The following is a 13,675-nucleotide window of genomic DNA, read 5'->3' on the forward strand; positions in this document are numbered from 1 at the left end:
TCTCTCTTGCTTTGCGCACACATATACACACTGAAGGAGCCTCCAAGCTTTACCCTCGACTTATCCGCAGGTCATGGCAAAATCCATAATTTTGGCCCCAAAACCTGCCCTCAACTTATATATGAAGTCAACTTATAGTTGAGTATATAAGGTATACCTTGCCTGTCCACCAATGAGCTCAAAGCACTACTGATCTTCCACTCACTTCACTTTATCCTAACAACAATCATGTAAGGTAAGCCAGGCTGAGGAAGAATGACTGGCCCAAGTGAGTTTTATGCCTCAGAGCAGACTATAGGCTAATTTTCCCAACACACCACCTTACATGCCACACTGTTTCACACTACTATGCCTAAAGTTCGGTTTTCTAATTTTCATTATATTTAAGAAGTTTATTTGCAAAATAAAGGAATATCCACCACATAGATTACATTTTGTTAAGAGAAGTAAGCCTACTGATGACCAAAATTGAGCCCATTTGCTCCAGAGTATGAATGAAATCTGTTTTTAACCAATGATGCAATATGTAAAGCACAATTTTAAAATGTCTTTTATAAATCTGTAGGCACATCAACAAAAATATTTGGAAACTTTGGTTTCAGGAGCATGGTGGGTTTCAACATTTTTTATTTAATTACTTCAAGAATACATTGCTTTTTTCCTTATTTAAGTGAAAGCTTTGATAACACAATTATATTAATCTGTATCATGCAATTTTCAAGTAACCAAAGTTTCCAAAGGTCCCACCACATGCATAGAAAACCTAAGACACACTTTAAAAATATGGATAAAATCCAACTAATATTCTTCTGCCACCGGATGGATTGAAGGGATTGTGATTATCTACCTTTCAGATCTGTTCTGGAGAGTTGGTAGATCCTCCAGAGCAAAATTTAAGGGTGAACAGAGGGCAGGGCTAGGAGGGCATTGGAATCACCAGCCCCCTAATATGCCGATCAAAGCTTCTGTGAATATTGATTCGATTCCACCCATAACTCTGAAGCAAAATAAAAATTTCATTTTAGATAAAACAAGGATTCCTGTCTTTAATTCTAATATCTTTACAGGAAAAAAAAATACTATTCCAGTTATCAGAAAAGGAAGTAAAATAGAAAATTACCCTAAAAGACATTTCAAGATTTTCTCCACCCCAGATATCCATTCCTGCATCGTAAGTTCCTATCTCTTCAAAGTAGTTTCTGTCAATAGAAAATAGGCCACCAGCCATAGTAGGGGTCCTAGTTGAAAACAAAAGAAAAATAAGAAAGGGAAGGAGAAGAAAAAGAAAAAAAATACCTTTTGAAAGATACGGTGCAGAATTTTGTATGTGATATTACACCACAGCATATATTTTCCAGACATTTTAGACATCACTATATTTCATTTGATGTAAGTGGATGCTGTATTGATAAGTTTTATCATTTTAACTGGCAGCATGTGGAATCTCTGGCCATGAATGTATAAATATACACATCAGTAACTGGCCAAATAATGCAAGCATTTTGATTTTTTTAAAAGAAAGAAAGAAAGAAAGAAAGAAAACCTTATTTCTGTAAAATATATATCATCATATGGTTGGGCATGGAATGGCATGCTGCTAAATGCAATCTACAGCATTTTAGAAGGGTCAGAGGTGAGGGTGTGATGCCTTTATTTCTGTCCTCAGTGTTCATAAGATTGCAGGCACAATCATTTTAAAAGAGCATCAACTTCTTTCCGCAAGAGATAAATCTATTTAATGTGTTTGTCTCTAGAAATGTCAATGTACCAATACCTAAAAAAATCCATGATATGTTTAAACAATTTAAATTTAGTTTAATTTCAAAATATGTTTAGAACTGCATGCTCTGCAATAAATACATTGATTTTCTGTTTAAAACTCCCACAGTGGAGTCATTAAATGGGGCACTAATGTTTTAGTCCAGTGATTTGGTTGCTCAATGATTTGGTCACTTGGGCAACATAAACATGTACAGTTGAGGATGCACTAATCGGCCTTAGTCATGTGATATTTCTTGATTATATTCATTGATCTATCCAAATGAACACACTATACATTTTATAGTATAGCATGTTGGACTGACTGAAGCTTTAGTACTGGACTGACTGAAGCTTTGTTATGAACCTGGATTGTATTATATGACCACTGCTTTTGCTCCCAAAGGCTTGGTAAGACAAGCTTCCTTTCTCCCTCTCCTTCAGTGCTTGAAATGCTGAACTTGTAGACCTCTGGTTTGGTTAGCCACCCAAGACCAAAACAGGACAACAACAAGGAAGCAGGATACAGCAGCAGTAAAGAGAGATATTTTGACATTATGATGATTCATTGCACATGCTGATCTATGAAATGGCGGGGTGGTGGTGGGAGAAGAGAAATTGAAGGTTGATGTATATGTGTGAGTTGTTATAAGGTGACAGAGCTCTCAAAACAGCTTGCAGCCAGAAAACTGGACCTTTGCTTTTTACAGGTCTGCAGCATTATCACTGCAAACAGCCTTTGGGCACATACTACAGTTCTCCAGCAGAATGCAGCACCCAGAGGGTCCCAGTTGATATCACTATTGTGAATTTAATACACTTTTATTTACCATTTGGAACATAATTTATAAACTCTCAGAATATAAACAAACTTGTAATGTGGCTCCTATGTCTAACCAACTCATTGCCCTGGGCCCAATGAGCTGCTATAGTGTACGTGGTAGTCCTTCAAGGAAGTTCTAGTTTAACCTGTTGAAATAACAATTTACCTCAAAGCTGCCAATCCTGGCAATCATCTTAGAGCCTTATTGCATTATGGCAGTATAACAGCATACCAATGCAACAGCACCATCAGCAAGCCCACCATACTACAAGACACTATGTGCCCTGGCATCAGACCAGCATTGCAAATCCACATTTTTGCCCTCTGAAAATAATCTGTCTCTCATGCTTCCAAACAGTAGGGTTTTTTGGTGTGGAACTCTGATCCACTTTCCTCCATGAGAATTCCATGAGTGGGTGGGATATGGGTGGGTTGGGGGTGTGGCGAGCTAGTTCCTCCCTCAGATTTCCCCAGGAGAGTTGAGCAGGTGATCCACAGATTACTTCCAGTGTTTGCTACAAGAAGATCAAGTTGGCATGTTTAAAATACCCTCTGTTCTGTCACACTAGCATCTATAGCACACATTTAACAATGTCATGGGGGAAGGGAGGTACATAGTAGGATCCAACAGGATTTGTACTGTTTGAATCATACTGTGCTGGTTTACTTTGGTGGATAGAATGATGTTGCAGAAATGAAGCAAGAGGCAGTACAGTCACCCCTCCTTTTTCAAGGGGGATCCTTTCCGGACCCCCTCACAAAAATGGAGTTTCACCTATATTCAAGCCCATTATTATTCCATTATACAGCTCTAACAATTTTGGAATTAATATCTTTTCAAACACTTTATAATATTCTGATCCCAATCCATCCATTCCTGAAGTTTTCCCATTTTTCAGTTTCTTAATTACCTCTGTTATCTCTTTCTTCTCAATGGGTTGTTCCAGTAATTCTTTATCTTTTTCCTTTATTTTTTGCCCCCAATTTTCTTCCACATACTTCTCTATTTTATCTATGGGATTCTCTGCTGTTTGATATATGGTAGTTTTTTTATAAAATCCCTCAAAAGCTTTTAGTTTTTCTTTCATCAATCTACATATTCTACCAGATTTATCCTTAACCATGTTTATCATACTTTCCATTTTCTTTTTCTGTGTGGACCTGGCCAATGTTTTTGAATTTTTATTACTATATTCAAAAAATTCCCTAGAGAACGACTTTTGTCAGAAAGTCCTAGTGCCTCCCCATAATTTGCTATTGTTGTTAACTGCCCTAAAGTCAACTTTGACCTCAAGTAATCCTATGAATGAGGCATCTCTAATGCTCCCTATCCGCAACTGTTCCTACACACTGTGTCCTCTTTGGTTGAGTCTTTCCATCTGGCATGTAGTCTTTCTCTCTTTCTATTGCCCTCTATCTTTTCAAGCATTATTGTCTTTTCTGGTGAATCGTGTCTTCTCATGATATGGCCAAAGTACAACAACCTCAATTTGGTCATTTTGGCAGGGTACAGACCGCCAAAAAGAGGTGCCTCCCCGGTGCCTCTTTTTGCTCTGCAGAAGTGCCGCAGCAACCAAATTGCATAGCACTGCTGCGGAGCAAAAAAAGGAGTGCCTGGAAGTGGTTCCTTTTTGCGGCACCGCTGTGACACCGCAAAGCACCAGAGCCGGTGTGATGACGTCACGGCTGTGCCGCACCATCTGGAAGCAGCGCAGCTGTGATGTCACCGTTATGTGCCCCTTCTGGTGGGCATGCCACAGCTGCGGCACCCTCGTCACGTGCAAGGGTTGCCGCGCATGTGGGCGCTCTGACCACCAGGCAACCCTCACATGTGACGAGGGCGCCACAAAGGCCCATCTGTTCTGGGCCTTTGGCTTCTAGAAAAAGTTCATATCCAATTTGTTCTTGTATCATTTGTTTGTCTTTTTAGGGATCCATGGTGCCTGCAGAACTCTTCCCCAGCGCCACATCTCAAATGAGTTGATTTTCTTTCTATCAATTTTCTTCACCGTCCAGCTCTTGCACCCATACATACTGATGAGAAATATGCTGAATACCTCCCCAAACTACAAATCCCATAATTTCTTTTAATTTCTTTTAGGTTGACTATACCTGCCTGTTTTGCAGCTGTTTCAGAAAAATATGCAGAGAATGGCCTAAATACCATTTTAGTCCTAACTAGAATAAGCTCATTTTATCCACTGGATTTCTCTTTGTGTTGATACACCACTCAATAATTAAATGAGTGGGTTTACTCTGGTTGGGACCCACCCACAGGATGCCAGCCAGTAACTACGGAAGACTGATTTAGAAGAGCCCTAATGTCTTTAACAAAACAATTTTAAATGTAAGTGATTTGAGTATTTCAGACTTTGTTTTAGTTAACAAAGACTGAAATAAAAGAAGACTGATGCTAAATAGCAGTGAACTTCATAGTCTTGAGCTGAATTTTAAATAGCAGAAATGAATTTGCTTTAAATGAATTTGGAACCTTTGTTTGCAATCTTAAGTATTACTCATTAGTTTTTTTTAAAATGACATCCAGTAGTTTCTGTGCACTACAGATATGATAAAGGAGCTATCTGTCAAGCTCCCTATACAGGAATAGATGACAGAGAGTTCTGTTTTACAACTGTCTCAGCTGACAATTACCTGCAGGCTTTTACAATACAGTCACTGAATTAATTAACCTTTGCCATAAATTCTAGCAACTTGAACAAAGTCTGATGTTTTTGCTGCTAAAACTCTTCAATAGTACTATATGACAAATGAAACAGCTGCTTGTTATTCCTAAGGCATACAACGGCTACTTACATCGCCTTTCATTATGAATGAAAGTGAATCCCATTGTCTCCCCCAATGGTCATGAAGAAGCCATAGTATGCTACTCAAAATTGCTCATATCTATATTTTTGAATTACAGACTACCCATGCATAAAATACTGTATTTATACAAATACAGTGAACTAATTTAGAGAATTGTTACAGCTATCACTGCAGCTGCATTAGCAGTGCAAATAACTGCTTATGACTGTGATGCATTTATGAAGTTTGTATCATGGAAGCATAGGACTTGAGGAGAAAGAAGCATCACTCCTCTTCACCATTACAAGTTATTTTTGTAGTCCTAGAAACACAGCACAGTATTCCATGAGTTCCCTTCTCCTTATACTATACCAAATATGCAGCAGTTATTTGTTCTGGTAAACCAGCTCTTTTGGATATGTCTGCACACTTCTGCCATAGAGGTGCACTAAAATTTCCCTTATCTGATGCACCAGATCTACTAAACCAATGGATCTGAGCATGGAGCACAACATTTAGAACAGGGTAGGCAACTCTGAAGGTCAGCACTAACCCATCCCCACACTGCCATACCCCTGAAATTTGTCAGTTTGATAGCAGCACAAGAGCTGCTCATAAATTTCCTCTTGAATGAAGCAAGCCTGGGTAAAAACAAATGATGCAGAGAGCATACATATTGTTTTAAAGCTGTTCAACAACAGTTCTTGGAGGCTTCCAAGAGTAATAATTTGTAATAAAGCAAGATACACATGTGTCATGTACCTTAATGCAGAGTTGCATTTATGCAGAAAAGTATTCCCAGGCCCCATCTGGGCAGGCCAAATAAAATGTCCTCCCCCTGTCTGCTTGGTGGAAAGACTAGATGACACACAACCCAAACCCTGATTCTGGCGCAAACAGACCAGACAACATCTGGCCTGCTCAGCATCAGAACTGGGATATACCCATTTTACAATACATTATAATACCTCCCTATTTGCTCCAGATCATCCCAGAAGACCCAGAGCCCTCCATTCTGATGCTGGGTGGCTGTTTGAAACATGTTCTGTTGTACCACCTAGTGTATCAGAACAAGGTACCCAGCCCTGTGATCATCACTGGGCACCTCGTTCTGATCTTAATGAAAAAACACATTGTGCTGGCAGATGCACCAGGCAACACAGTGGGTTCTACATGTGAACAGCCACCAGGCACTGGAACAGAGGGAGAGGTAACAGGAAGAGATTGGGGCTGCTCTGTGGGCAGGATACTATGGACGGACCCCAGAGTATCCTGGCCAGTGCAGACAGGTCCAATGGCTCCTCTCAGACTTTGAAACTGCCTTACTAGGGAGGCCAGGATAGCTCTGTTCTAGCAATCTTTCTGTCAGTAAGTTGAAACATTCTTGTGCCATCTGGCTTTTAGAGGCTGAATGGGATAGAATTTTAACAATGTGCTGTGTTGTTTTATGGTCTGTGTAGTCTTTTAATCAATTTTAATGTTTTAACTATATACAATGTTTAATCATCTTTTAAATAACTTTTATATTTGTTCTTTTTTGAAGTTTGTGTATGGGTTTTTAAAATCATTTTTAAATATGTTGGAAACTGCCTTGAAACTCATTATAGGGGGGAAAGTGGGCTATAAAAGTATTATTATTATTATTATTATTATTATTATTATTATTAGTTTTTATTTATATAGCACCATAAATTTACATGGCACTTTACAGACATCATCAATTGAACATTAAAACCTGTCAATAGTGTACAATTTAAAAATCATAAAGTATAAAACTATACAGTAATTAAGAAAAGTATACAATTAAAATACAAAATTATAAAAACAGATAATACATATTTATTAAAATCTAAGTTATACATCAATATTAATTTCCAAATTCTTCAGAGAATAAAAAAGTCTTTAATTCAGATTTAAAGCTAGCAAGAGAAGAGATAGTCCGCAGATTATTTATTATTATTATTATTAACCTTTATTTATAAAGCGCTGTAAATTTAAATAGCGCTGTACATACAGTCTTTTTAATTAGACAGTTCCCTGCCCTCAGGCTTACAATCTAAAAAGACACCACACAAAAGGAGAAGGGAGTAGTGGTGGGGAAGGGGATGAGATCCAGCAGTTCCTCTCTACCTCCAAGGCCTGGACCAAGGCAGGTGGACTGGAGGGAGGGCTTGGGTTCATAATGGATGGTTAATCTTCATCCAGGGAGGCAAGCGACAATTAAGCAAAGCCTGGGAATGCTTTTCTGAACAGGACGGTCTTCAACTCCATTTTGAAGCTGGTTAAAGAAGTGATGGCTCTTGTTCGGGGGGGAAGAAGGTTCCAGGAGTGAGGGGCAGCGATGAAAAGGGGCGAATCCAAGATGGGGCAGAGGAAATCCTGGGCTGTGACGCAGACCTTGTCTACCAGAACGGAGGGCCCTAGTGGGAAGGTAAGGAGAAAGAAGGTCTGATAAGTAAGTAGGGCCAACCTATGGAGGGCTTTAAACGTGGACAGCAGGAGCTTATACTGAATGCGGAAAGGGAGGGGGAGCCAGTGAAGGGATGCCAGCAAAGGAGAGATATGGTCACAGCAGTGGGCGGAAGTGATAATGCGGCCAGCTGAATGCTGGACAGAAATTAAAGGACAGAGGTGAGAAAGAGGAAGCCCTGCCAGAAGGATGTTACAGTAATCAAGTTGTGAGATCACTAAGGCATGGACCAGGATCTTGGCAGCAGAGGCGGCGAGAAATGGTTGGATTTTGGTAATATTGTACAAAAGGAATCTACAAGCCTTGGCTGTGGTCTGGATCTGAGGGATACACGACATAGAAGAATCAAAGATAAAACCAAGACTGCGGGTTTGCTGGACTGGTTGAATAGAAATATTGTTCACAGAGACAGAAAAGGAGTGTTGAAGGGTGGACTTAGGAGGAAAGACAAGAAGCTCCGTCTTGGACATGCTGAGCTTCAAACGCCAATGGCACATCCACTGTGAGACAGCTGTGAGACAAGACGAAACTTGCTGTTCAAGCCTTGGAGAAAGGTCAGGGGTGGAAAGATATAAGTGGGTGTCATCGGTGTACAGATGGTAGGAAAAACCAAAAGAGCTAATGAGTTTACCTAAGGACAGTGTGTAGAGAGAAAACAGAAGGGGACCCAGATGATTAGGAAGGTGGTTCCAGGAGTACAGTGCAGCAAGTGAAAAAGGACGAACCCGAGATAAGGAAGAAGAAATCCTCAGCTGGGTAAGAAGCCCTGAGCTTCTGGACCATAGATCTCAAACAGGATGATAAGATGAAATAAGAACTGACAGATGGGGAGGGAGGTAGATTGTGTAAAGTTTTAAACGTTAAGGAGAAGCTTGTACCAAATCCTAAAAGGAATGGGTAGCTAGTAAAGAGATTTCAGAAGTGGGGTAACATGATCAAAGTGTCAAGCCAAAAAGATAATCTTAGCAGAAGAATGTTGAATGGAGACCAGAGAACTAAGGTGGGACAATGGGAGCCTCGTCAGAAAAAGACGGCAGTAGTCAAGGCGGGAACTAACCAGGGCATGAACTAAGATCTTAGCAGAAAAAAGCCGACAAAAAGGTCTAATTTTTGCAATATTATAAAGAAAAAAATCGGCATGACTTACCTACAGCCTGAATCGGGGGAGCAAAGGACAAAGAAGAACCAAGGATAAACGCTTCCTTCACAGGATGAATGGGAACATTATTAACTATAATAGAGAATGTATAGTGTAAAGTAAGTTTTGGAGGGAAAATAAGTAGTTCTGTCTTAGCCATGTTAAGTATTAGATGGCAATGAAATATCCATGATGTGATAAAATAATAATTGTTTAAACACTGGGAGCTTTGCTGATGACGTGCAGCTGGGATCCTCAGTGCAACATAAAGTTCTTCTATGTGGCCTGCAGGGCTGGTGCCCTCCCTAGTCTAGACTTGTCTTGCTAGTTGCGGCCACCTCATGAAAGGTTCTTTTTGCTGTGTGCCTTCATATTGTTTCCAAGTTATGGTGATCCTAAGGTAAACCAATCACAAGGTTTCCTTGTCAACATGTGTTCAAAGGGGGTGTTGCCTTTGCTTTCCTCTGAGGTTGAGAGACCATGACTTGCCCAAGGTCACCCAGTAGGTTTGACCTAGGATGGATTTAAACCTCAGTTCCCCAGGATGTAGTCCAACATTCAAACCACTACTAACTACACAGATTAGATATCCCATCAACATTGTAATGCTTTAGGAGGTACGTTTTTAAAATTGCTTTTTAAAAAGGTGTTTGATTACAGCCTTCAGTACCCCTCAATGTTCTGTAGCCCTTATGGTTCGTGGCCATATTTCTAAATTTATTGTGGTCATCATTTATATTTATTTGGGGTTTCATCATTTTAAATATATTTTTCATTTTGTTTTTTCACTGCCTTGAGTTGTCTCGCAGAAAAATAAGTGTGATATAAACTTTTAAACTCAAATTTAAAAACAAGAAAGACAATGCTTTGGTAGTTCCAGAACACTTCAATGCCTGAGATTTGCTGAATACACAGTTTACAACCTGAAAGAGAATAATTTGAAAGTGGGGGTAGTGCTATTATAGATCTTCGATTATCAGTGGTGATTCATTCTCCTAATATTCCATATAGGGAATATCTGTGTACTTCATTCTTTGATGTTTATAAATAGCATTCTTATTTTTCAAGGGATTTTGGAATAATTCCAAAATCAGCATCCGTGTATGTGCGTATGGTTTGTGGGGTTTTTTTTGGTGGGGGTGGGGGTGGGATTATTTTGGATCCAGCAGTTAAATTTATGATTATATGGCTAAGTTGAAAGTATGTCAGAGTCTGAAAATAGCATGTAGTGTCTTTAAACTCCAGCCCTGAATTTCCTGAAAGGATTTAAAGGTTTTAAAAGAGACAAATCAAGTAGTAGAATATATTTATTTAGCAAAGAGGAGGAGGAACGGAGAGAAACTACTCAGATAAATGTATAATTTAAGATAAGCCTCTAACGTTTAAAAAGGAAGCAGGGGATGTAATGCAGTGAAGAATACTTCCAAAATCTCCTGAGCAAGAAGGACTCAGAGTGCCTTCTAGTAGTTTCGGGAATTCCCTAGACAGATCCACACACAGGTTTCCAGTTGATTATCTGCAGCTCTTCCCTCTAATGTCTGAAAAAAAACCTACCCATTGCAGTTGTTTGGTCTTAATCCATCTATGGAAGACTCAAAGAGGTGGTAGGCATTTTGAGGGGGAAGGAAGACAACCTATGATCCAGTTACATGACTGCTGTTTAATGGATAAACATTCACTCTCTAAAAAACTAATAGCTGTATTTCATATGGTTGCAAACAGAGATAAACTCACAACAACAACATATATGCCTTTGAGGTGACAGCAGAGACAACTAGAGGATCCATTTGGGGCACGTATATTCATTCTTGAATTTTCGGCTCATCATCCTGCACCTATAGTGGCCCATTCATATTTGCTGGGGTTAGGGGCACAGGACTACGATGAAAGTGGGAAAACAGTAAATAAAAACACTATTTTTTTTATCTGAAGAACACCTCCCTAGGAATGTCTAGCTCCTGCAGCGCAAGTGTGTCAACAACATCTGCCAGAGGCTGACCACATTATTGTACTGGAGAACCTACAAATGCCTAGAGAACTTCTCTCTCTATGACTCTCTATGTCCTCCAGTGTGACTCTATGGTCAACACCTACCATATATGCCTTTGAGGTGACAACAGGGACAACTAGAGGATCTATTTCGGGAGAAATTTTGGAAGTCCCACTAGAGGACCTAGATATTCCTAGAAAGAACATATTAATCAAATCTATGAATAATGAAATCTGCAATAGTCAACGTCACAAATCTGTGAGGCCTGTCAAATGTTCAACAAAAGAAGTTAACATCAGCACAAAATGCAATAATAACACACAGATGGCAATCCAAAATACCCCAAATAACCCAAATCATCAGATAAGTTCACAGCCTCACACTATTTTGATGATATCATTTACATTTTAACCATTTTAGGTTGTTTGGTTTCTGACTGTTTAGTATAGCTACATTTTTCAATTTTCCCTGTAATACTGAAGACTTAAATTTGGTTTTTAAATGTCAGTAGGGGTCTTGTAGTTGATAGGAGCAGTCATATATATATTAAATCCCCTGAACTGGAACCTGATTACCTTGGGGATTATGTAAACCTGTGAACTCAAGATAATAGCACTCATGAAGGCACAGTTGCATGTTACTTTTACTCATCAAATTTTCACCACCTCTCCAAAGTGAGTAATAAGCAATGCCTTGCCTGACTTGTTCTTTTCTTTCCCTCTCCCAGGGAAGGTTGTGGATACCTTTAGAAGCTCAAAAAACTAATGGTAACCAATGTACAGATTATATGTGTGGCTCTCTTGAAAAAAGGTTCTTTTCAATGTGTAATCATGGCTAGGGTTGTATGCATGCAAATCACCTGCTGCTGAGAAGATATTGCCCTTCTTCTGTATTTGGGGGCAATTTGAGGGGTACTTTTAAAAAGTTATATTACCATGATGATAGTATAAAATTCTACAGAATTGGCTCCCTCTATTTAATATTCACAAACTAAATTTATCATAGATCACTTTACACTCCAAAGTCATGACTACATGAACATATGTAGTCTGCCAATGGAAAGCAGAAAAATGTTGACTTGGTATTTCCTGGTGATGAGTTCTGAACTCTTGGACTAGCCTCCAAGAAGGTCTTCCCTCAAGTTCCTTTCAAATATTTTTCAGATACTAATATTAGAATACCATTTCAAAATTTGAGCAGATTGCATGTATTTGGATGACAGGGAGAAGGAGACAGGGGTGGGGTGGAATGAAGCTGAGTGCCACCAGCATATTGTTAACTCCTAGCTCAAAACCTGGATGACCTCCCCCCCCCATTTTATGCAGATGTTAAACACAATGGAACCCTAGAAGTTACCACAGGCTCACTGACAAGGTACTGACCAATAATCCCCCCTTAAAAAAACATTCTGAAAGGAGGAAAGGAATTGCCATAATGTGATGACTTCAAGTTCAATTCCATTTAGGGGTTCAGATACTAATGGGAACAGTATGAAAAGCTTTGAAAACAACTAGCACAACCAATAAGGACAGAGTCAGCTTGTGGGCTAAAAGCATAGATAATAATAATAATAATAATAATAATAATAATAATAATAATAATAATAATAATAGATCATGCACCAAGTTGATCAAAGCCATCTCTTTGACACTAACAGGACTGAAGCCATATTGATATAGATATTCCAAGCAATACACTTCAACTAGAACCCAAGAATGGAATACTGAAGATGGACTGGAAATTATTCCATACTTTAGCCTTTGAAGAGATGGTTTAAAACAACAAGAGTAATCCAATGACCACCTCTTAAGGAAAACAGAGTCTGACACTATATGGTACAGAAGTACTCATTTCAGCTCTTGACCACTTTCTTCCTCAGTCCTTCAACAGCTTTTATAAGCAAACACACAGTATAATCTTGTCAAGAATCATCTCCAAATCTTTGTGTTGTACAAACTGAAAACTATTGATATAGAACTGGAAAAGCAAGTGCCACATGTACATCAAATGCAAGAGTCAAGATTACATCAAATGGACTTCTACAAACTGTGCCATCTGGGTCAACACAACTGCAGATAAATCCATCACAATAGACCATTAAGTGTTCTTCACAACTACCTTGTGTTCCTAGATGTATCAGTCCTGTGGTTATTTAAAAAGGCACTATGGCACAGGTCCATGCAAAAACAATGCTGTTAGAGGAGTGTAATTTCTCCACCGTTGTCACTGCTATGGAATAGGCCTTCATATGGGATACAGCCCATCTTCACTTAGTCCATCTTCTAATTCTCACACAAGGATCACTATTGTCCTATTTATTTTCTCATCCTTAGCTTTCTCCCATCAAAACTGGAAGCCAGGTGGAGAGCATTTGGATAAAAATTAAAGAGGAGGGACACAACAAGGACGTTACTGTGGGAATCTGCTACAGACCTCCAAGTCAGATGGAGGAATCGGATGATGCCTTTCTAGAATAGATGACCACACACTCAAAAAGGAGAGATGTAGTAGTGATGGGTGATGCCAACTATCCTGATATTTGCTGGAATTCAAACTCAGCCAAATTCTCAAGGTCTAGCAAATTCCTCACTTGCCTCGAAGACAATTTCATTTTCCAAAAAGTGGAAGAGGCAAGAGGGTCAGCTATTTTAGATCTGAGCCTAACCAACAAGGATGACTTGGTTAATGGGG

The 13,675-nt window shown here is 39.2% G+C and overlaps 1 protein-coding gene across 4 annotated transcripts in view; it reads right to left on the bottom strand.

Moving 5' to 3' along the window:
* Nucleotides 1-13,675, bottom strand: part of GALNT13 (polypeptide N-acetylgalactosaminyltransferase 13) — a 268,667-nt gene that overhangs the window by 99,511 nt on the left and 155,481 nt on the right. For all 4 annotated transcript variants that reach the window (XR_006105156.1, XM_042480745.1, XM_042480727.1 and 1 more), the window contains exon 7: nucleotides 1,121-1,238. Coding sequence is in view for 3 of the 4 variants with exons in the window: in XM_042480745.1 (XP_042336679.1) it covers nucleotides 1,121-1,238 (118 nt within the window). In the remaining variant the exon portion in view is untranslated. The remainder of the gene's footprint in view (nucleotides 1-1,120; nucleotides 1,239-13,675) is intronic.

Source organism: Sceloporus undulatus, chromosome 1 (assembly GCF_019175285.1).
Source record: "Sceloporus undulatus isolate JIND9_A2432 ecotype Alabama chromosome 1, SceUnd_v1.1, whole genome shotgun sequence".
Taxonomy (NCBI): domain Eukaryota; kingdom Metazoa; phylum Chordata; class Lepidosauria; order Squamata; family Phrynosomatidae; genus Sceloporus; species Sceloporus undulatus.